Raw genomic sequence first — 21,524 nt, forward strand, 5'->3', positions numbered from 1 at the left:
ATGATCTAAGACTTTATGAAATATTTATTAATTTCAGTAAATATTACAGGCAAATTAAGAATAATAAATCTCTGTAGCAATGTATCAGTTTTGTGTATCATTGAGCATATTTGGAAAAAAGTGGGCAGCAAGCATAATTCCCATATATGTAGAAAAGGTGTTGGAAATTCATCAAATTGACTTCTATTAGTGTTTTCTAACTGGTATTTCAGCACTCTTTTTCTTCAATTTTAAACAGTAATTATATCTTGCATTAGAAAAGGCTTTTATTTTCCCCTAGTGTTCCTATATAATAATCACTTACCTCAAATAATTCTAGTCCCAGGAAAAATGTGGAGACTTAAAAAGAAATTAAAGCCACAGAATTGTACTCAAACTAGTACATAAAACTCACCTGTAAATTTAAAAGAATCGTAGCTTATTCTGTTGCACAACTGGCAAATACAATTTCTCAGCTTTTCTAGAGTGGTCACTTTATTCAGTAAGTTAAGAGAAGTAATACCTATGATTAGCAAGCAAAGAAAAACTGTGCTAATTCCTACCACATTTTCAAATAACTTTTCTATCACATTATTATTATACTATGGAATTAAATCCAGTTGGTGGCCGATGACTAATGGTGTTCCCCAGGTCTTAAGTATTGGGGCCAGTCCTTCCTAATATTTTTATCAATTACCTGCATGAGAGATTTGAGGGTACCCTCAGTTTGCAAAAGACACCAAGCTGGGCAGGAGTGCTGATCTGGTGGAGGGTAGGAAGGCTCTGCAAAGGGATCTGGACAGGCTGGATCTATGGGCCAAGGCCAATGGTATGAGGTTCAATATGGAAAAGTGCTGGGCTCTGCCCTTGGGTCACAACCCGGCAGCACCACCGCAGGCTGGGGGCAGAGTGGCTGCAAAGCTGCCCAGTGGAAAAGGACCAGGAGTGCTGGTCAACAGCAGCTGAACATGAGCAAGTGTGTGCCCAGGTGGCCAAGAAGGCCAATGACATCCTGGCCTGTATCAGAAATAGTGTGGCCAACAGGACTAGACAAGTGACTGTCCCCCTATACAGGGCACTGTTGAGGATGCACCTCAGGTCCAGGGTTTAGGTTTGGACCCTGCACTATAAGAAACAGACTGAGGGGCTGAAGTGTGTCCAGAGAAGGGCAATGGAGCTGGGGAAGGATTTGGAGCACAAGAGGAGCAGAGCAGCTGAAGGAGCTAGGGATGTTTTGCCTGGAGAAAAGAAGGTTCAGGGGGGACCATATGGTTCTCTACAATAACCTGAAAGGAGGTTGTAGCCAGGTAAAGGTTGGTCTCTTCTCACTAATAACAAGTGGCAGGACAAGAGGAAATATCCTCAAGTTGTTCCAGGAGAGGCTTAGATGACATCAGGAAAAATTTCCTCACCAGAAGGAAACAACCCTATAAAACAGGCTGCCCAGGGTAGTTGGTGCGGTCACCATCAATGGATATATTTCAAAGACATGTAGATATGGCACTTAGGGACACAGCTTGGTGATGGACTTAACAGTGCTGGGTGACTGGTGGGGACTGAATGATCCTAAAAGGCTTTTTCAACCTAAACATTTCTATGATTCTACTACATGTCAGGATAAGTTTATCTGGCATCCTGTTGCAGTGCCACACTGCAATCTTTTTTAAGCTGAACTACAGATAGCTTTTGAGCAGGAATGAACAGAGACACTATGGTGAACAAATTGCACATGATATAATTATTGAGTGAACAATCAAGATGTACATATTTTTTAAAAAATTCTGCATACCACTACACTTTACAAAAACAAAAATCAATTATTTCCTACTCTGTTAATTTTACACAAATCAGCTAGATTCAATAACCGTGCAAAATGGATGTTAGATTAACAATTTTATCTATATTTCTATTAATTGTTCCCATAAGTCCTGCTTTAATTCTGTGCTGTGTTCTTAATTTCCTGATAATTCTAACAGAAAAAGAAACCTGCTTTCATGCTGAAAATTGGATTTCCAACTGTTTTCATTAAGTACAGTGGCATGTCTTCCAGCATCTCTTTTAGGGATTATTCTTTATCTTCTGCCTTCGCTCTCACATACAGCTCTTTCTTTGCTGAATAAGGCTTTGTGACTGACTTTCTGCTCATTATTTGGCTCATGGAATGTCAGCCATGCTGCTGCCTGCTTAGGACTAAGATTTACTTCAATTTTTTGTGTTGAAGTAATCTCTGAATACCCAAGAGGCTTGTTAGGTTAAAACAAAACTCTAACAAAATCTTTATTATTTGAAAATAATTTGGCATCACAGTTTAAAAAACAGTCAGGACATGCCTTATTAGCAATACAGCCTGATCAGCTACTTATGAAGTAGATTGGGCTGCAGTATTAAGAGCACAAACAAAATAGTCTCAAAGAAAAATACAAGATGCAAACCGGAGATTCAGAAACATCACATCTCTATAATCTGTTAAATAACTGAAATAGAACTTAATCATTTGAAGTTTTTCAACTGAACTAAGAAGCTGTTAAATAAAATGTGCTAGCAGTCTGTCACAAGTGGGGTCCCTCAGGGATTGACACCAGGGCCCACACATTGAACATCTTCATAAGGTACCTGGATGATAGGATTGAAAGCACCCTCACCCCATTTGCTGATGACACTAAACTAGGTGATGACGTAGACATGTGTACCTACAAGGGAAACACCTGTATGTAGCACAGAGAGCCAGAGAGCCTGGAAGAGTGGGGCAGCAAGAACGTTGGGAAAATATGCAAAGACAAGCATTGTCCTGTACCAGGAATGGAACAATCAGAGAGCTCAGAACAAGCCACAGTGGTGTGGCAGGGAGAAGCCCTGATGAAGGGGACCTGAGGGCAACAGAGACAACAAGGTGACCATGAGCCAGCAAGGCAGTGCTGCAGCACCAAAGGTAAGCTGGATCCTGGGCTGCATCCACACAAGTATCACTAGCAGAGATCAGAGATGTGATCATCCCACTCTACCCAGTGGCTGTCAGGCCCCACCTGGAGTAATGTTGAAAGAAGACATGGAGAGATTGGAAAAGGTGCCAAGGACAGCCATGAACACCATCAAATGATTTGAGAATCTCCCCTGTGTGAGAAGATTGAAGGAGTTAGGCTTTGTCTCCTTGGAGAGGATTCAGAGGAGACCTCACATAGTGTTCCAGGGCAGGCACAAAGAGATCAGGGGCTCTCTTCACAAGAAGCCATATAGAGAAGACAAGGGACAACAGCTAAAAGTTGCATTAGGAGAGGTTTCATGCAGACATAAGAGAAATTTTTACAATGAAAACTATCAGTGACTGAAACAATCTCCCCAAGGACACAGCAGAAACTCCATTACTGAAGGTTTTCAAGACAGAACTGGACAGAGTGCTAGATAACCTCATCTAGGCTCCTTTCACCATGAAAGCTTGGACTACAGGATCTTTTCAGATCCCTTCATCTGGGCTGTTCTAAGATTCTAAAATAAACAAAAAATATAATTTAAACAATCCAAACCCAACCATATCCACCACCTTATCCCTCTTATAGATACATAGACTGCAGAATCTGATCTGCAGTCTTCAAAGAGGTCTTCCAGTAATAATAAAGAAGAGGAATTCCTGTTCTTTTCTGTATCTTTGGGGGAACATTTCTCAGGAAGTTATGGTTGTTTCCCCTAATTTACAGAGTGTGTTTTATAGTCCACCCAGTGTGTGTGTTGGGTTGACTATATGATGCTTTTATCCCCAGTCTTGTTCAGTTTATGCTGAATAATAAGTTTTACACCTTTAAGACTTGTTCCAGAGAGTGAAGGGGGGAGGGAAGAAGCGCACAGTTTGTTTTCAGACACTGCACTCACTCCTCCACATTCCTCCTGGACTGTGTTGTCTGCAGATGGACAGCCAGCAGGACAGAGCTCTCCTTTGTTTTAGCTAGCTGAGGAAAAGAAGTTCCCTGGACTGTGGTTTTTCTTCTTCTTGGACCTGTTCAAACCTGCTCTGGACTGAACACCCAGCAGAGCACCGGCAGCTCCACCTGAGGCCCACCGGGCAGGGCGTGGGCCGCAGCGTTTCCAGCGCCGCAGGGACTGACAGGAGTGAGCCGAGCTACAGCCCGGGGAGGGGACTTTTCTGAGTTTGCCATCTCTTTTTGGAGCAGCAAGAGGTTTTATTGTTTAATATTGTTTGGGTTCTATTGTTTAATAAACAGGTTTTTTTCCACTTTTCTCCAAAGAGATATTTTCTCCCGAAGCGGTTGAGGGGAGGGGCCAATTAAATCTGCTGTTCTAGAGGAGCCCCTTTGGGGGTTATCTCCCAAATTTGCCCTGAACCAGGACAATATATATGTATAATATATGAAACAAAATTAGATAAAATGGGTTTCATAGGCATTTTACAAGCCAGTGTACCCACATGTATTTGAACCATAAAATCATTTCTGAAAAAAAAGAGGTGCCTGACTGACCTTTAGAGATAATCCCTTTTTAAACCCAATCTATTTTCTTAATCCAACAACAAATAGACCATGTTGAAAATATAAAAAATGGTTATAGAATCAAGGAAACTATTTTTTGTTTTATTTTACTAGGCTCATTTCCAGTCAGTTGATCTACAATTATTTCTGAAGGTCCACAAATCAGAAACCTCTGTTTAACAAGAGGGATATTCTTCCCTCATTACTAAAAATCAGCATTGCTGTCACTAAGATGAAAATATATTTACAAATAAGCTGCAACCAAAATAAGAAACAGAACTGGAAATAATGATGTGTTAGAAAGTCTATGCGCTCTTTCACTCTGATTTTAGGATGAACACATTACCCTGTTCCATCTTCTGTTTTAAAGAAGACTGACATTAATTTTAATTGAAAGCTGTACTTGGCCAAAACCAATGCTATTTTTAATATACATTTGACTAATATATGGCTGGGCACATTTGTAATGAGACACCTTGTTGACGTTTCTGAACACAAATTCCTTTTTATTCATATGCAAACATGTTTCCTTTGCAAAACAGCACAGTATCATGTACTAGGACACAAGATGGTGTCTATTTATTTCATAGCTTAATAAATTTTATTTCCCCCTTCAGGTGGAACCAAAACTTGTGACCAGACGTTAATCAAATGCCATTATCTTGAAATAGGTCCTAAGGAAGAATATTTCTTATGTCAATTTATAGGCTGTTGTAAAGTCTTTTATCTGCTAGAGAAATAAATTTGCACACGTAGTGCCCTCCTAGCAAAGGAAATGTATTGGGTGTCTGTGTTGTGCAGGGGTGGCCTCAGTGAGGAGGGGTCAGGGCTGCCCAGTGCACATACAGCCACTTCCCGCTGGCTCCACTGGACTCTCCATTGCAGACAGTTGAGCTAAGCCAATGGTGTGGAACAGAGGTTTGCCTGCAGCCCTTGGAGCAGAACATGGAAAAGCAGGCTGTCCTCCCAACACCCACTGAGGACAGATATCCACACTGTTGCCCATGAAAAAGCACACAGTGGAGCAAGTACAAGTTTCTGAATAACAAAGCTTGTTCCTGCTACAAGTTTTGTGTGACCTTCTTTCTTATCATCCTACACTAGTCCTAACTGGCAATAAATTAAATACTTTTCCCCAAAGTCAAGTCTGTTTTGCCCATCATGGTAACTGGTAAGCGATCTCCCTGGTTTTATCCTCATCCACAAGCTTTTCTCTCATTTCTTCTCACCTTCTTGTTGAATAGAGTGAGTGAGTGTTTGGATGGGTGTCCAGCAGCAAGCCAAGGTTAACCAACCTCAAAGGATAAAACAAAAAATGAGATTATGACACTATTATGACACTATTATGACACTATAAGCCACTATTAAGAGAAGGCTTCTTTTAGATGATTCTCCTAGGAATCCAGATGATCTCAAAAGTTTTGGAAGAAGTCCTAGAAGATTATTTTGTCACAGTAAGAGTCTGCCAAAGTCTCCAACTGCTACATACCATGAAAAGCAAAGGAATATTTTGCAACTTCAGTTCTCAACCTACCATCCTCTGGAAACCTTTATTTCCTGAAAATCTAAAACTACAGTTTCAGAATTTTTCTTAGTTTAGTCCTGACCTAGTAATTTCTGTCCCCAGAACCTTGCATAGGCTAAGCCACACGCTCTCAAAAACCCACACATAGCCCTGTGCTTTCTTTTGTCTGACAGGGTTACAAGTCAAACTCTGGTAGTATGACAATAGGCATTTTCCTTTCCACACAGTTTTTTCTTTCTTAATGCCCAAGCACTACAACTGTATTTGCCAGAAATATGGTGTCCATAGAACCATGCCTTTCCCTCTCTGAAATGAAATAGAGTTTTGTAAAGGAAATGAGAGCATCCGTGCATTAAAATGGCTCAAAAGAAATACAGCTTGATTACTTAGGACCATCAGTATAAAAGCAGAAATTTCAGACTTGGCCTAGCTTGCTTACACTGTGTCAACTTCCCTCACAGCCACCAGCATCTTTTTGCCTCCAACAAATTATGCCTATATTAAGCATCTCTAATTCTAACATATATACATATGACTGAGTTTTCAAGCTAGCAAACAAACATCAAGTAATACCAGGGAGAAAGAGAAAAAAAACTACAAAAAAAGCATCTTCCCTTTCCTTCAGCTTGTCATCATGTCCATCTTGCCCAGAATGGAAGCAGATGTGACACTATGTAGAAGCCTAAAAGAAAAGAGCTAATGAGTATGTCTCCAGCAGTGATAGCCATAGGCTGTGGACTCAACCAAGGCTTGTTGGTAATAACACACTATGAGAAAGAACAGGATGTGGCCGGAGACAGGGGCCACAAAGAAGTAAGAGAGCACTTTTCTGGGACAAATGTCCTTGTTCTGGCTCCTAGAGATAAGCACAGCACAGTACAGCATGCATACAGGAAAAATGTGGAGAAGTGGATGTGGACACGGACTGCAGAGGGGAGATCAAGACCACCGGCGACCCCCTAAGGCCTCCAACCTATTTCCAGAAAGGACTGAAAGAGCAAACTTCACATGATAACTAACATGTATAGAAAGTGAGTCATGTATTTTCCAAGTGGAGAAACTGACCCATAAACAGGTACCCCCACCAAGCCCAGGCAGCACCTCCAGGACCCTCAACATCCCATCAGCCCACTGCTCTGTGTTTGTACTAGGAGGTCAGGGACTATCATTTCAATTTCTATACCAAACATGTAACTCACTAAAAAACCTCTGTAAGCTTTTATGAACCCTCTGGCTTTTGCTGTTCCTTTAGGCCACAAATATCTTCAACTTCTGAGTGCTCCTGTCCCCTTAAGCTGGGGGACAGGGCTATTGCAACACACTCTGTAGCAACACTAATGCAATATTATTAACATAAACAAGACAGAAGCCTCACTTAAAATCCTTTTATTCTTCCTGGCGAAATGCATTTTTGTTGAAATATCTTCCTGGCAATAGCTTTCCCCAACTTTTGCATTTGGATCCTACTTGCAATATTTTCTATCTCATCTGCTCCCATCTTTTCCAATCCAGTGGTTTAAAAAAAAAAGATTTTATTCTTACCAGAGTCACTGACAGATTCATGACCCTTCCAAACTGATCAACATAGTAGACATTATCCTGGTACCAGGAATCAAGGTGAAGATAATTATACATGCCAAAAGCACGCATGTGGTCAAGGGTATATTGATCATCACGAAGCTGCACTTCTGCTACAGCTGGAGGGAAAAGAAAAATACTATTTAAACAATTATTTATTTACAATTTAGTAATTTAAAATTCAAACTAACAATTTAAAAATAATTCTTCCATTTTCACTCCATAGGTATGCTTTATTTGAAGAAAAACACATTATATATACATAGTTTAAAATGTCACCATAAATTTGGAAAGCAAATCATCCACCCTGAAGGCCACTGCAGTCATTTGCTTTGATTATCTCATCACTATTACCATTTACAGTGGCCTGTTGTGGTGGGTTTGCCCTGGCTGGATGCCAGATGCCCACTAAAGCCACTCGACATGTCACTTCCCTCCTCAGCTGGACAGGGGAGAGAAAACATGAGGCTCATGAGAGAGGATGAGCACAAGGAGAGATCATTCACCTACTACTGTCACAGGCAAAACAGACTCAAGCTGGGGAAATTAGTTTAATTTACTGCAAATCAGACTAGGGTAATGAGAAATAAAACCAAATCTTAAAAACACATTCTCCCCCAACCCTCCCTTCTCCCCAGGCTCAACTTCACTCCCACTGGTCACTCCCTCCTCCTCTCTCCAGTAGCACAGGACACAGGGAATGGAGGTTGAGGTCAGTTCATCACACCTCTCTGCTTCTCCTTCCTCCTCATTCTCTTCCCCAGCTCCAGCAAGGAGTCCTTTCCACAGGAGACAATCCTTCACACACTTTTCTAAGGTGAGTTCCTTCCACAGGCTGCAGTTCTTCACAAACTGCTCCGGAGTGGCTCCCTTCCACAGGTCACAGTCCTTCACGAAAGACTGCACCAGCATGGGTGTCCCAAGTGGAGTCACAAATCTTGCCACCAAACCTGCTGCAGTGTGGACTCCTCTCCCCATGAGATCACAGGTCCTGCCTGGAGTCTGCTCCGACATGGGATTTCCATGCCATCACAGCCTCAGTCAGGTGCATCCACCTGCTCCAGCATGAGGTCCTTCACAGGCTGCAGGTGGATCTCTGCTCCCCTAGGGGCCTCCATGGGCTGCAGGGGAACAACCTGCATCACCACAGTCTTCAGCACAGGGCACACTCTCCTCTGGCACCTGGAGCACCTCCTTCCACTTCCTCACTGACCCTGGTGTCTGCAGAGTGGTTTCTCGCACACAGCCTCACTCCTCCTTCTGGCTGCAGTTCTTGTGCAGCAGCTTTTTATACTTTTTTTTTTATACTTTTTTATACTTTTCATTACCCCAGAGGCACTATCACCATGGCTGATGGGCTCAGCCTTGGCCAGCGACGGGTCCATCTCGGAGCCAGCTGGGATTGGCTCTGTCAGACACGGGGGAAACTTCCAGCAGCTTCTCACAGAAGCCTTCCCTTGTAGCCCCCCTGTTACCAAAACCTTGCCATGCAAACCCAATACACCTCCACCCTGTCTCTCACCAGCATGTGCTGAGGTCCAATTTATCAATAACTCTCACAGGATGAAACACACATCTACACACATGCAACAACAATGTCAAACCTACTTTGTACTACAGTAAGGGGAAAAAAAGTCTGCTTTATAGTAACTCAAGGAAAACAGCAACCAAAAGAAATATTCCATATAACCACGTGGATTTCATGGTCTTAAATTCTGAGCTACCACGCCTACACTTGCAAAGCAAAAGATTAAAACAGTACAAAGCAGAATTAGTTCACAGTAATTACAAAGAAAAAAAAAAAAAAAAAAAGCACCAAACAAAATTACAACAAAAATCAAAAGCAAACAAACAACCCCCACCATGTTCTTAGCACTCTCACTGAGGCTGAAATTTCCAGAAATGCCTAAAGATACCACAAAATTTCAGACTAAGTTTTTATAATTGAAAGAGGCTGCAAAGAATGGCTATTCACTAGAATACTACCTTCTTCAAGGCAAGAAGCATGGTAGCTACAGTCATTTACTTGAGCAAGATTTTTCCAAATAAAAAACCTCTACTTAACTATCAGTAATTAGGACTAGATTATCTATTGAAGACTAACCAGGTTCTTATTTAAATTATGAGCAGCTTTTTTCCTCCTATGGCATATCTATACAGAGATGCAGCAGCTATAGTTGAAACACCGCAAAATACATTAGCAGAAGTCTAGTCCATCCTTGTGTAAATAGTCTCAGATAGACCAGAACTCCATTTCATTCTCCAGTATAGTCAACCCAGGATTCTTAGCTTTCCTACAGGGAACTTATCTTGAACTTACCCAACAAAACTCCTTTAGAAAGTTACAAGTAAACTGTCAGTCTATGATAATTAGCACTCAAGCCCAGAGTATGTGAAATGCATCTCAAGGCTAATCCTTCTCATTGCAGATTGTAGCTCCTAATCTTTCAACTTCTACTTTCTTTCCTTTTCTGCTCAGAAACAGAGAAAATCTATTCCCAGTATTTCACTTCCATCCCACCCCATAACAGGGACCATTCACAACACTCTGCAGCAGCACTCTTCTTTAGCACCTACTTCAACCCACTGCAGCAGAAGTAGTTTATTGTGGCAGAGTACCAATTCTGCAAAGAGCAGCTCGCTTGGCAGCACCATCAGTGCCACTGCACAGCTATCACAAGCTCAACAACCAGACAACACTGTATGGCTCAAAACAGACCCCATCAGAGACAATGGCTATTAACATAACAGTGGCTGCAGGAAACTATGCAAGATTATGCTGCCTGATTAATAAAAAATCCAGTCATACTATACAAAATGCTTGCAAAATGACAGCATAATTAGCAATTAGTCTGCTAATCACTGCTGATATTTGCAAACCAGCAGTTTTAATTCCACCCAGATCAAATCATTATTCATATTCACTACACAGGAGGGATTTCCGTACCTCTGCAATTAATAAATTACTGTTCCACAAGCTATAGCCCTTCAAAGCAAGCTAGAATATCAACAAAGGAGTGAGAAGAAAATACACCTGTCTTAATGGCAAGGACTGCTACGCATTCCAATTCCTACTTTAATAACTAGAATACTTTAAATTACACTGAAAAAAAGAATATATTGTGAAAATGCATTTTAAAGCTGTTTGTGTAACCAAGCTTTATCACAGAGATATCTTCCCAACACAACAAGAGATGACATAAATGTTTTGTAAACAATTAAAGACCAAACCAAATATAATCCAGGATTATTATCATAGGTGAAACCAAGCACATATCATCTACTTCCTGTATAGCTGATCCTATGAAATTAGAATATATGCAGAAACATGTAAAGATGTTTTTAGCACAAAACCCATGAAAAGGTAAGGCTTCATTTCTCCACTTCTCCTTCCCCACTCTCCTAGTTATGTTGTTCCTGTCAGAACTATAACTATAAAACAGTCTAAATACTCTAGATGATTCCTAAAGTAAATGTACAACTTTTTGCAAAGATTCTTGGAACAATAAACTATTGATTAGCTGATTGCAAGGTGATAAACTTTATAAAATCTGGAAGAACATGAACTCTCTGTCCTTTAGTTTTCTCAACTGTAGTTCTGATAAGCCCTGAATAATAAAAGGGGTCAGGAAAAGGAGATCCAAATCCCAATCCTTTGTATTACTGCAATATGTAATTAATTCCATAAACAGAAGTCAGAAAGTATACAATATACAGGTGATTTGAAATTAGGAAATCTGACAAATGTGTACTGTCTTGTCATGAAACACTTCAAATGAGGTAGCCAACTGCTTTCAGAATGCATTATACATCGGTATAGCTCTGCCAAGATAAAGCCATTAAAGAACCTATTCCATTCTCCATTAATTGAAACCTATACTGTGACCAAGTGAAATCTGCCATCTGCTATTGCACACCATGTGCTTAGATAGTTTATAGAAGATTCTATACTAGGGTGAAATTCATTCCCTCCTTTCTACAGCCTTCAAGATTCAAGGTTTCTTGACAGTCTTTCAAAAAAAAAAAAAGAAAAACCAATAGAGCTGAGGGCAAAAAAATAAAGGAGAAAAGAGAAAAGAAACAGAAATTTTAATAAAGTAAATTCAGAGAAAGGTAAGTTAATATAAATGGAGAAGAAGAAATACTTCAATCAGATCATCACCTGATTCAGTCTCACAGTTACACAGTTCAAGGAGTTTTAATTTAGTTGCTTAGTCAAGATTTTTTTCTGATTTGTTGTTGCTTGGTCTGGGTTTATTTTACGGTTTTTAATTTTTTTCCTGGGTTTTTGTTGGTTGGGGTTTTTTTTGTTTATGTGATTTTTAAGAGTCAGATTAATGCACCATTCTCAATGGGTTCACTAGTCTGTTTGGGTTCAATTCAGAAGCAGCAGTCAATGGCAGCTATTCAACAGAACGATACGTGGTCTCTTTCAAACTTCTGATAAACACACCTGCACCATGTTAACCCAGCGACATTGACTCATACACAGTCATTCACACCAGAAAAGAAAGCAAGTGTGCAGACTGTATAAACTAAATCTCAGCTTTCAACATTATTTCCTAACAACCCTAGTTGCATGGGATATTTTGGACCAGTATAAAGAAAATTATGCTACTTTTCTAGAATTGTATTTATCTCTACTAGTTCCATGCTTTAAAAGAAATAATTTGACTCAAAATAGTTTAAACATAATAAAAGAAATGATTTGCACTCACAATGCTTTACTTAAAAGCAAAAGCACTAAATATAAAGTAATTCATAAGATTCAACAGAACTAACACTTTCCTAACCTAACTGTTACAATAAGATCCCTAGCTAGATATTATTATAATTACTGGTCTGCAATGCAAAAAAAAAAAAAAAAAAAAAAAAAGAATTCTGCTCTGATTAAAGAACACTCAATCAAGGAACTTATACTTTAGAGGTCTTACATCTGCCACCAAACACTATGAAGCAGAAATGGTGGGGGGAGAAAATGAAATGTAGAGAAAAAAAGGCTGAGGACCAACACCCAAACAGCTCCTCCATTTTTAGTTTCCCTGAATACACCAAAGCAACATTACAAAACTGAAAAATATGCAAAGCAATTATATCAGCATATTCTGTGACATCAAATATTATATGCTTGTATGTCATGCCTTGTTTTGCAATGCCACCCAGTGGAAGCAATTTTGTATTGCAGACACACTGGTCTATTAGAAGAAGAGATAATTTATTTTCTAGTATCTACATTCTAAGATCTTTCTAACCCTGCATTAGTGCTTTTTGTTTTAATTATAAAAAACATGTTCTTATTGTTAAAGCCAGCATCTCGTTGTTGTTGAGGAAATATGTTCCTGAGACCTAAACTTCTATGAATTACAGCTGCGAATGTCTGAAAAAGCTCACAATTTCTTACTACTTCCTATGCATTAATTTGAACACTGTTTTTTATATTTAATTTTTCAAAGGCAAATGGAAAATGCAAATGAAAATCTCTATAAATGTTTGAAACATACCAGTGCCTTTTGCTCCATGAAAAGTCACAAACTTGTTTTCCACGCAGCACTACTAATCAGCAACTTTTTGAAGCAGGCCTTCTAAACAGCATGCATTACCACCATTTTTCAAAAAAAGTGATAAAACTGATAAATGCACATGATCAAAGGAATGCATTCTCTGTATACGCTCCTGGCTTGCATCAGCAGCTCCATCTCTGAGCAAATGTTTACTCTGCCTTCCAGCTGTAGCTAGACTGAAAAGCATCCACTACATTACAGGTACAATGGTCCTGCCCAACAGACAAGATAGAGAGGAATGGGATCAGGGACATCCACATCTGAATAAATTCCAAGCCTCTGGAAAGGAAAAGGAATTATGAGACATCTAACCAGTGAACAGCAATGATCTCGATCCCTTAAAAATGTTACGCAACCTGGACATGTTCCTTGCTGGAGACAAGGATTTGCCCCACAATCTCTGCTTTGGACTCTGCTGAGCTCGGATTAGGGCAGAAGAGATAACCACAGCCAAGATGCTCATTCATCCCTCCTATATGTTCGGTGATCTCAAAAAAAGGCATTACAAAACTCAATGCAAGGGAAACATTGTAAATAAGTTATGGAAATAACCTAAAAAAAGTAAGGAGAAAGACAAAATTTACAGTGAAGAACTACGAATTAAAAGCATAATAATATAGGACTCATTACTAGTTGAAATGTATTACCAGAAGGAGATATGAGAAAACAAACGACTGTGACAGCATTAACTAGGACAGAATGGGTTGGAATAAGGAAGAAATAAAAGAAGAATATGCAAATCGTAGTATTTAAAAGAGAAGAGACAGTATCATACTTCCCCCATTCTTCTTCATGGTGACCATACATTTTTAGAAATTTATTAGAAAATCACCTCCTATCACAGATCTAATAAATAAATTGTTTCCTAAAATGTCAGTCGCATATGTGGCCACAGCAAATTTCTGGCAACCATAGTCAACCAGCTGAAGGCATATTAGAACTGAACACTAGGTTTTACATGATGGTCAGAAAATGAAGCTCGCTGTAGTCCTCAGGAACATGACAACCACCACAAGTTGTCACACAACACCACATGCTGCTATCCATCTGCTCCAGGGGCTGAAGACTGCATCAATTCCACAGGGCATTTTTTTTGGTAATTTTATCTTATAGCTAGCAGTGAAATTAATGAAAATAGATAATAAACACTTCACTGCAGCTGAGTTAAAATTCAGTTCTACTTAAGAACCAGCACTTATTTATTTTTATTGTCATGTATTCCAAGTACTCTAAAACTCACATATTCCTCTTAACTGCCACCAAATTTGGGATGCCACCCAAGCAGAACTACAAATCTCAGGTCATTTGAGACAAACACTCATTAAATCTTTTCCTGTAAAACAAAAACAACAACCACCTTTTTACATTAATCTTCCAGATTCTACTATGTTATTTTTGCAAACAGTTGTGAATAAAATCAGAAATAATTGTACTGACAGTGTTCCTCAACATTTTACTTTTTTTTCAGCTATTGCACTCAGAGCCACTTTGAGGAAATTAAATCAAATTCTTCACACAGTAACAAATATTTATTTAATACCCCAAAAACTACCAAGCTCTTCATCATGTTCTAGAGGCTTTGAATCTGCATGCAGGTGTGCTGGAAAGCAGAAGTTCTTGGCCTTCCCACACACTACTGGCTTCTTCTATCATGCAGCAATTTGAAAAAGCCACAGCCTACACACCATCCACAGTCTCAACAACTCAACTCACCACTCCTGCACAACACAAAAATCAAATTTTGGCAGGATACCCTAAATCTAACACATGTGTAGACCACTGACACTGGGAAATACAAAAGTCAGGCACAGAACACCACTGCACTGTGAATAAACTGCTTTGAAGGACGCAAAAGAAAACCACCAAGGAGAAGGAAGCAGCCACATGGCTGAAGAGCAGGCTGCAATCAAAACATCTGGAGGACAGATATAAGGAATTATACATTTCCTGTTATTAATTCAAATACACAAGAGCAACAATAAAAGCTTTCCACTCTTCAGAGGACCAGTATCTATAGCTACATATGCATACACAGAACAGAAAATATGAGTTACTATTAGTGACTCTGTAGCACAGTTGAGTAAGTTAGACTGAAATGAGTCAGGGTCTTTGCACTGTGGGGAGTGGGGAAAGAAAAGAACACAGTCACACATACCAATCCTCTGTTACACACTTACACAGTTACTGTAACCATTTTGTAGAGTATCCTAACAGACAAGAACTGACTAGATCCATCTCTCCATTAGCAACTCCACTGTTCATGTATTTCAATGAAGATCTGTAATCCTCACCTATTTAGAGCAGGTGCACAACTGACTATCCAAGAACCACAAAGTTTGCTTGACCATAGGCAGAACAAACTCAGGGAGTGCACCAATGCTACGCTGCCGCTCTCTCTGACACAACTGCAGCACACTCATAACATGCACCCACTCACCTGCATTTGGGCTGTCTTTTGAAAGGTGACGCCTAAAGCAGTCTTACAGTAAAAATGTTACTCTCATTAAATTTTGCAGTCCTACCACAGATACACTCACAGTCTCATTCACTTAATCTTCAATACAAAATTTATCTAAAAACTTCCTTCCTACTGCTGACAACTCAGCATGGCAAACACACCCTTCTGATCTACCATGAATAGAGTATGTTCTACACAAAACTAAAGTAGCATGTAATGGGTCACTCTGCAGACAGGTATATTGTTCAGTAAATATACAGAGACAGATTGATCCACACAAATTGTGTTTACTGTCTCAGCTTTACAAAGAAAATTAAACTAATTCACCCACCTTACAAAAAGACCTGAATTTCTCCAATCAGTAAACGTAGAGTGCTGAGATATTTCAGGGCATGGCTAAGATTGTAGGCACATACCCAACAGGACTTTGTGCTAATGTACTCCTCAGTGAATCAGCGTGTTAATGGACCAGCATCTCAAACACTAATGATGCTTGGCAGAGAAAGCGGGGCATGGAATGCGTGACATGAAGATTCACCTCTGAACTCTGGGCACAGTAAGAAAGAAAAACAGCTAATTTGCTGAAGTTTGTACAAGACCTTAGTTTCATACTTATTTCTCTAAACCTCATGTGCTCCGTCCACACTCCGCTGTGAACCACCTCAGCTGGTCATTTGCCTCACCTCGCCTGCACAAGCAAGAGCAGATTTAGGACACAGCTTCCTTACTCATTTAGCAACTAAGCGCACCAGAAGCGGGCTAAGGCAGAGGTCTGACGAGTCAGGCCCCTCGGTCCACCACGAAGGCACCTGGCGGGTAGGACGCCGGACGCCCCTGGCCACCTGCAGCAGTTTTAACGGGAAAAGCGAGACGAAGCGCTCGATCTCTGAAACCCCCGCCGTCCGAGAGGCGCGGGACTCCCAGCTCGGGGCACCCTGCACCGAGGGCCGCGGAGCACCGCGAGGGGACGAAGGGAAAGGCGGCGGGATCCATCCCCCCGGCGCTGCCCAAGGCATGCCCGGCGGGATCAGCTCCGCGCCGCGCCCGCTCCTCACCCGCGTCCAGCCCCAGCTGGTAGCAGGCCAGCGGCTCCAGCGACAGCTTGTATCCCTCGAACTTGGGGTCCAGCAGCAGGCGTTTGGCCTGCAGGGAGCAGTGGGCGGCGCCCGCCATCCCGCGGCTCCGGGAAAACTTCGGGAAGCGCCGGCAACTCCGCGGGCCCTCGGGAACGTGCGGCAGTGGCCGCGCAGCACCACGGGAAGACGCTACGAGATCTCCCGGCCGCCGCAGTGCATGCTGGGAGTCGTAGTCTGGGCCAGGAGGCAGCCGTGCGCCCGGAGCGCGCCGGGAGCTGTAGTCGCCGAGCCTGGACTACGTTTCCCGGCGGCACGCGCGCCCAGGAGCAGTGGGGCTGGCGGCGCGTGGCGCGTCCTGCAGGCGGCTCCGCCTCTGGTGCGCGAACCGGCGGGGCTGCGGCGGGCGGTGAGCCGGGGCCAGCCGGGGCCAGCCGGGCCCGAACCGGGCCGGGCCTTCCCCGCGCCGCTCCCTCGCTCCGGGGCGCCGCTGGGTGGGCCGAGCGCCGGGGGCGCCGGGCGGGAGGGCCGGGCTGCAGAGAGGCCGTGCCCGCAGAGGGTGGGCCGTGCCCGCGCAGGCGGCCCGGCGAAGTGCCGGTGCCCGGACGGCCGGGTGGGTGGGTGCCGTGCCGAGCTCGCCCCTGAGCTGGTCACACACTGGTGCTCCGGTCATTAACCTCGGGCATGTGTCAGTGGACGGAACACTGCATGTCATTCTGCTTTGGTCACTTTTTTTTTGTTGTTGAATGAATGACACCAGCATTTGTCGAAACTCTGCTTTGCTCTCTGTAGGTTTGTGGAAAACCTAGATTTCCAAAATGAACAAAGATGCACAAATGAGAGCAACCATTAACCAAAAGCTAATAGAAACAGGAGAGCGGGAACGGTAAGTGGAATTTCTACTCTGTGCCGGTGAGAGGCTTTAAATACATCAAGACTGCACTACACCTAGAAGTACAATAAACTCCATAAAAACTCTAAAAACTGAGTCTTGGACTCAGAAGACTCAAAAATTGAGTCTTGGACTGGAAGGTCTTGAGTGTTACATAAACTATTTTAAAAAATGCCTTTTGAACAGTTTTATTTTTCCGATTGAAAAGAGATAGTGGGGAAATAAAGGATGGGTAATTGGCTTATAAACTCTGAAGCTTTCTCTTATTGCAGGTATTTTGTGTTGGAATGCCCTAGATTCATGTAAGAATCATCCTTCCATTCAATTTGCTGCAGCTAAATCTTGTTATTTCCTGATAAAGAGAAGGAAACAAAAAATTTCCTTTTTTCTTTTAAATTTTTCTTGTGTTTCTAGCTCTTCTCTTGTTAGGTAAAGCAATATTTATGTATTGTTGAATACATAAAGGATCGCTTGTGCAAGTCATTGTAGAGATCCCAGTCAAGGCAAACAAGTAAATTGCACCATTTTTTTTTGGCTTATTGTTGTCTCTTCAGTCTGTTTTATTGATGTTGTATTTACATATCACTAGAGTGTTTGTGACATTTCCCTCCTCATTTTTTCACTGTGCTTGCAACCATGCACCAAAAGTTCTCTTTCCATCGTTTTTAAAGGCCTGTATGACAAGAAATTTTTTCCTAGGTCATGCCATAGCCTTGTGCCTCGTGTAATCTTTTGTAGCCTGACCTGGTATCTCTGCTCCACATCTTTCCTGGTTGTGACCATCCCCTTGAAGATTGTATAGAGCTTGAGAGAAGCAGGCAATTTATTGAAATGGTATTGAGATCTATTTTATGCTAATTTAAGAATAGGAAGGGTTTTATCAGGATGTCAAAAGCTGTCTTATAAACAGGCCTTATCAGAGCTGTACTGTGATCAGAGACAGAGCACTTAGATTTCTTGAACTAAGAAATATCCAGAGGCAGCCAATTTCACCTGTATTCTTACTCTGCTTTTTGTCATCAGTTCATCTGCCCTCTACACAATTCACTGAGTAAAAGGGATTAGACCTACACTGTTCAGCCTCCTGCTACAATCCTCTCATTCATAAAAACAGGGTTTTGCTAGAGTTACTTAGGATAGTACAAGATAAGCAGGCTTCCTAGCTAATGGAGAAAAGGGTAAAAGATACTAATGTTATTTATCATCGCTTACTTTCATTTTCCCTTCTTCTGTTTTTTTAGTACTAATATTTTTAGTACTAATTTTCACTTTTTAGCTAACTTTCAATATTGTATTTTGATATATGGAGTAGATGTTTCGTTGTGGCAGATTGTTGTGTCTTTTCCAGTAATGCCTGAATCCTTATTGCTTAAGCTTACATAGCTAACCATGGAAGCTTAAGATAGGAAGCTTAAAATATAGGATCCTTCATTTTCACCCAGAATGAGATAATGTGTAAATGGGGAGATAAACCTGCAGTTGAGTAGTGCAGAATTCTTCCTGAAAGGTGAGGGAGAAGGTTTTACTTATTTTAAAGACCTGGTATCAGGTGCAATAGTCCAACTTTGAAAGTCTGCATACCTCTGCTACCAGAGTACACTCTGTCAGGTCAAGTAATTCAAGGGCTTCTGCCTTTTTCTGCATGGCTGCAGCATCAACATTGCCTGAAGCAGTTCTGTGAGTTAGCTCTGGAGGCACCAAATCCTCGTAGTCCAACATGGTAACCTGAAATTGGAACTCATTTGGGTTTGGATTCACCTGCTGTTCAGCCATTTCTGCTGCTGCTCTAGGAGTTCCTGGGTAATTGTAGGCCTGGCTTTCACACTGGACCATATTTAAGCTGCCAGCACTGTTTGCTGTTCTAACAAGTTTTATATTGTATTAACAGCCTTAAAGAGTTGCTGAGAGCCAAATTAATTGAATGTGGCTGGAAGGACCAATTGAAGGCACATTGCAAAGGTAACAGTGGTCAATTAATTAATTTCCTTTGTAGTCAGCTGAGATTCTGGCCAAATAAAAGTCCCAGCTGAAGGCTTTACTGACAGTTTAAACAAGATCTGGGCAAGAAGAATGTATCCCTGGCAACTTGACATTTGTGTTTAAACATGCTACTGAATTGAGATTACTTCTCAGCTTTGATTTCTGCATTTTTCAGTAGTGTGCAAGGCACTATAAGTAAACAGTTGTTTCATGTGTATTAATAATAGCTTTTATTTTTGCTATAGATTTATTCCTTTTTCTCTGACATACTTTTTGACTTGGCTGAAATATATACAGAAATCTTGTTTAAACCAGTTGGAAGAATAGTAAGGATTTACTGTGCTCTTCCTTACTGTATGTTCCAAAGTGTTTTTCCAGTTGCACCTTTCTTACTACTGTGTAAATAATGTGTTTTAAGAGATAAGTGAGCCAACTTGTGAACTGCTCCAACACTCTAGTAACAGTCACATCTGGTAATGCTCAGATGAGATAAAACAATTTCATGTTTGTTTTTAAAATATGAGCTGATCAAGATGCATCAGCAGTGACAGGTTCCCATCCTTATATCTATGGCATGAGTGAGAGACTAAAATCCACTATACAGTGCAGTAGGTAGTGAGGTAATAACCTATATTTAGGTCCCATGCTACTTTGTATTCTCCCATGACCATGTAGGCAGGTTTTGTCTCTTAATCACCAGCACAGGTTTTGTCATTTTATGAATGGATTAAAAGACTTAAAGTATTGGTCTTGGTCTTCCCCAGATGTCATTAAAGAAAAAGGATTAGAGCATGTTACTGTTGATGATTTGGTGGCAGAAATCACTCCCAAAGGCAGAGGTAAGAAAATGCAAATGTGGATGGAGTAGTACATCAATAAACATACCTCTATTTCATTAGTATTTTGAAAGCATCATCATGAGCTTGTCTGTGTTGGATTCAAGGAAAAATGTTAATAAAACTTGATATTAACTAAAAATACAATGTTAATAGCTTAATATTAACAACCAATGGAACTTGAATTTGTATTGTGTAGCAGCCTTCAGATTTCTTTTGCAGATTATTTAGTCATGTCTATATTCATTTTTATAATTGACTTAATGGTCCCAAGTTGTGTATGCAACACAGATGTTTTAAAATTCCACATCTTTTAAGATGGAAAATCAGAACTAACTGATCTAGTGTAATGGGAATGGGAAGAGTAAAGACATAGCATACAGATACAAAAAAATTCAATTAGTTGAGGAAACTTCAGTCCTCTTTATATTGTTCCTTTCAGCCTCTTTAGCAGGGTTTGATGTTAGTGGTAGAAACTTCATTAAGTTCTAAATAAAAATAGGTCTTCAAAATAGCTTGCTTGACGCCCTTACTAGAGACCAGATTTGAGATTTTTTTGGTCTTAAATTTGTGAAGAAAAAAGGTAGGATAATCACACTTGTTCTGGTGATTATGTCCTGTTTCCTGCTAAATAATCCTTTTCCTGAAACTTTCCAGTTTTCTGGACTATGAATAGGCAAAAAAAAAAAACAACAAAAAACCTGACCAGTAGCATTGTTCTCAATATATCCTAATTTTAGCCTATTTTAAATGGGAAAAATATAGATGTGCTATATGAAAATCAAGTTGTTTCAGTTACTTTAGGTATTAACAGAATTGCAAGAACAATGAAAAAATAGTATTGTGTTGTAGAATATTGTAAAAGTACGGTTTTAGCATACTTTTTATTTTGTCTTTTTTGACTTCTTGCCTTCTTATTTGTGTTTCAGCTTTGGTACCAGACAGTGTAAAGAAGGAGCTCTTGCAAAGAATAAGAACCTTCCTTGCTCAGCATGCCAGTCTTTAACTTTGACATTCATCTGGGATACAGTTTCTGTATTACATCAGTCATGTCAGGATTGGAATGCAGTTTACATACTTCATAAGGATGAAAAATCATTAATTTTTCTCTGCACTGCATCGATTTCTTAAAGTTGGTGTTATTTTAATAAAAAATTTTGTGGA

The 21,524-nt window shown here is 40.7% G+C and overlaps 2 protein-coding genes across 7 annotated transcripts in view; one reads left to right on the forward strand and one right to left on the reverse strand.

Moving 5' to 3' along the window:
- NUDCD1 (NudC domain containing 1) overlaps positions 1 to 16,842 on the reverse strand; it is a 36,300-nt gene extending 19,458 nt beyond the window's left edge. The window contains exons 1-2 of one of the 3 annotated variants that reach the window (XM_041470715.1): positions 8,288 to 9,230; positions 7,525 to 7,679 (exon numbers count right to left, since the gene is read on the reverse strand). In XM_041470715.1, coding sequence (XP_041326649.1) covers positions 7,525 to 7,679; positions 8,288 to 8,312 — 180 coding nt within the window. In that variant the 5' untranslated portion in view covers positions 8,313 to 9,230. Of the gene's footprint in view, positions 1 to 7,524; positions 7,680 to 8,287; positions 9,231 to 16,634 lie in introns of those variants that run through there. The other 2 variants (XM_041470713.1, XM_041470714.1) reach the window with 2 other exon arrangements.
- Positions 16,843 to 16,953: 111 nt separating this feature from the next.
- ENY2 (ENY2 transcription and export complex 2 subunit) lies at positions 16,954 to 21,524 on the forward strand. 4 transcript variants are annotated; one of them, XM_041470716.1, is made up of 5 exons: positions 16,954 to 17,061; positions 17,445 to 17,538; positions 19,433 to 19,503; positions 20,289 to 20,363; positions 21,290 to 21,524. In XM_041470716.1, exons 2-5 carry the CDS (start codon positions 17,471 to 17,473, stop codon positions 21,364 to 21,366), a joined length of 291 nt encoding a protein of 96 aa, XP_041326650.1. In that variant the 5' UTR covers positions 16,954 to 17,061; positions 17,445 to 17,470; the 3' UTR covers positions 21,367 to 21,524. The 4 variants fall into 4 exon arrangements, with proteins under 4 accessions (XP_041326650.1, XP_041326651.1, XP_041326653.1 ...); XM_041470717.1 differs by having other exon boundaries at positions 16,976 to 17,031; XM_041470719.1 differs by lacking the exon at positions 16,954 to 17,061 and adding an exon at positions 17,078 to 17,265.

This window comes from Pyrgilauda ruficollis, unplaced genomic scaffold (genome assembly GCF_017590135.1).
Source record: "Pyrgilauda ruficollis isolate IOZ18807 unplaced genomic scaffold, ASM1759013v1 scaffold25, whole genome shotgun sequence".
Classification (NCBI taxonomy): Eukaryota; Metazoa; Chordata; class Aves; order Passeriformes; family Passeridae; genus Pyrgilauda; species Pyrgilauda ruficollis.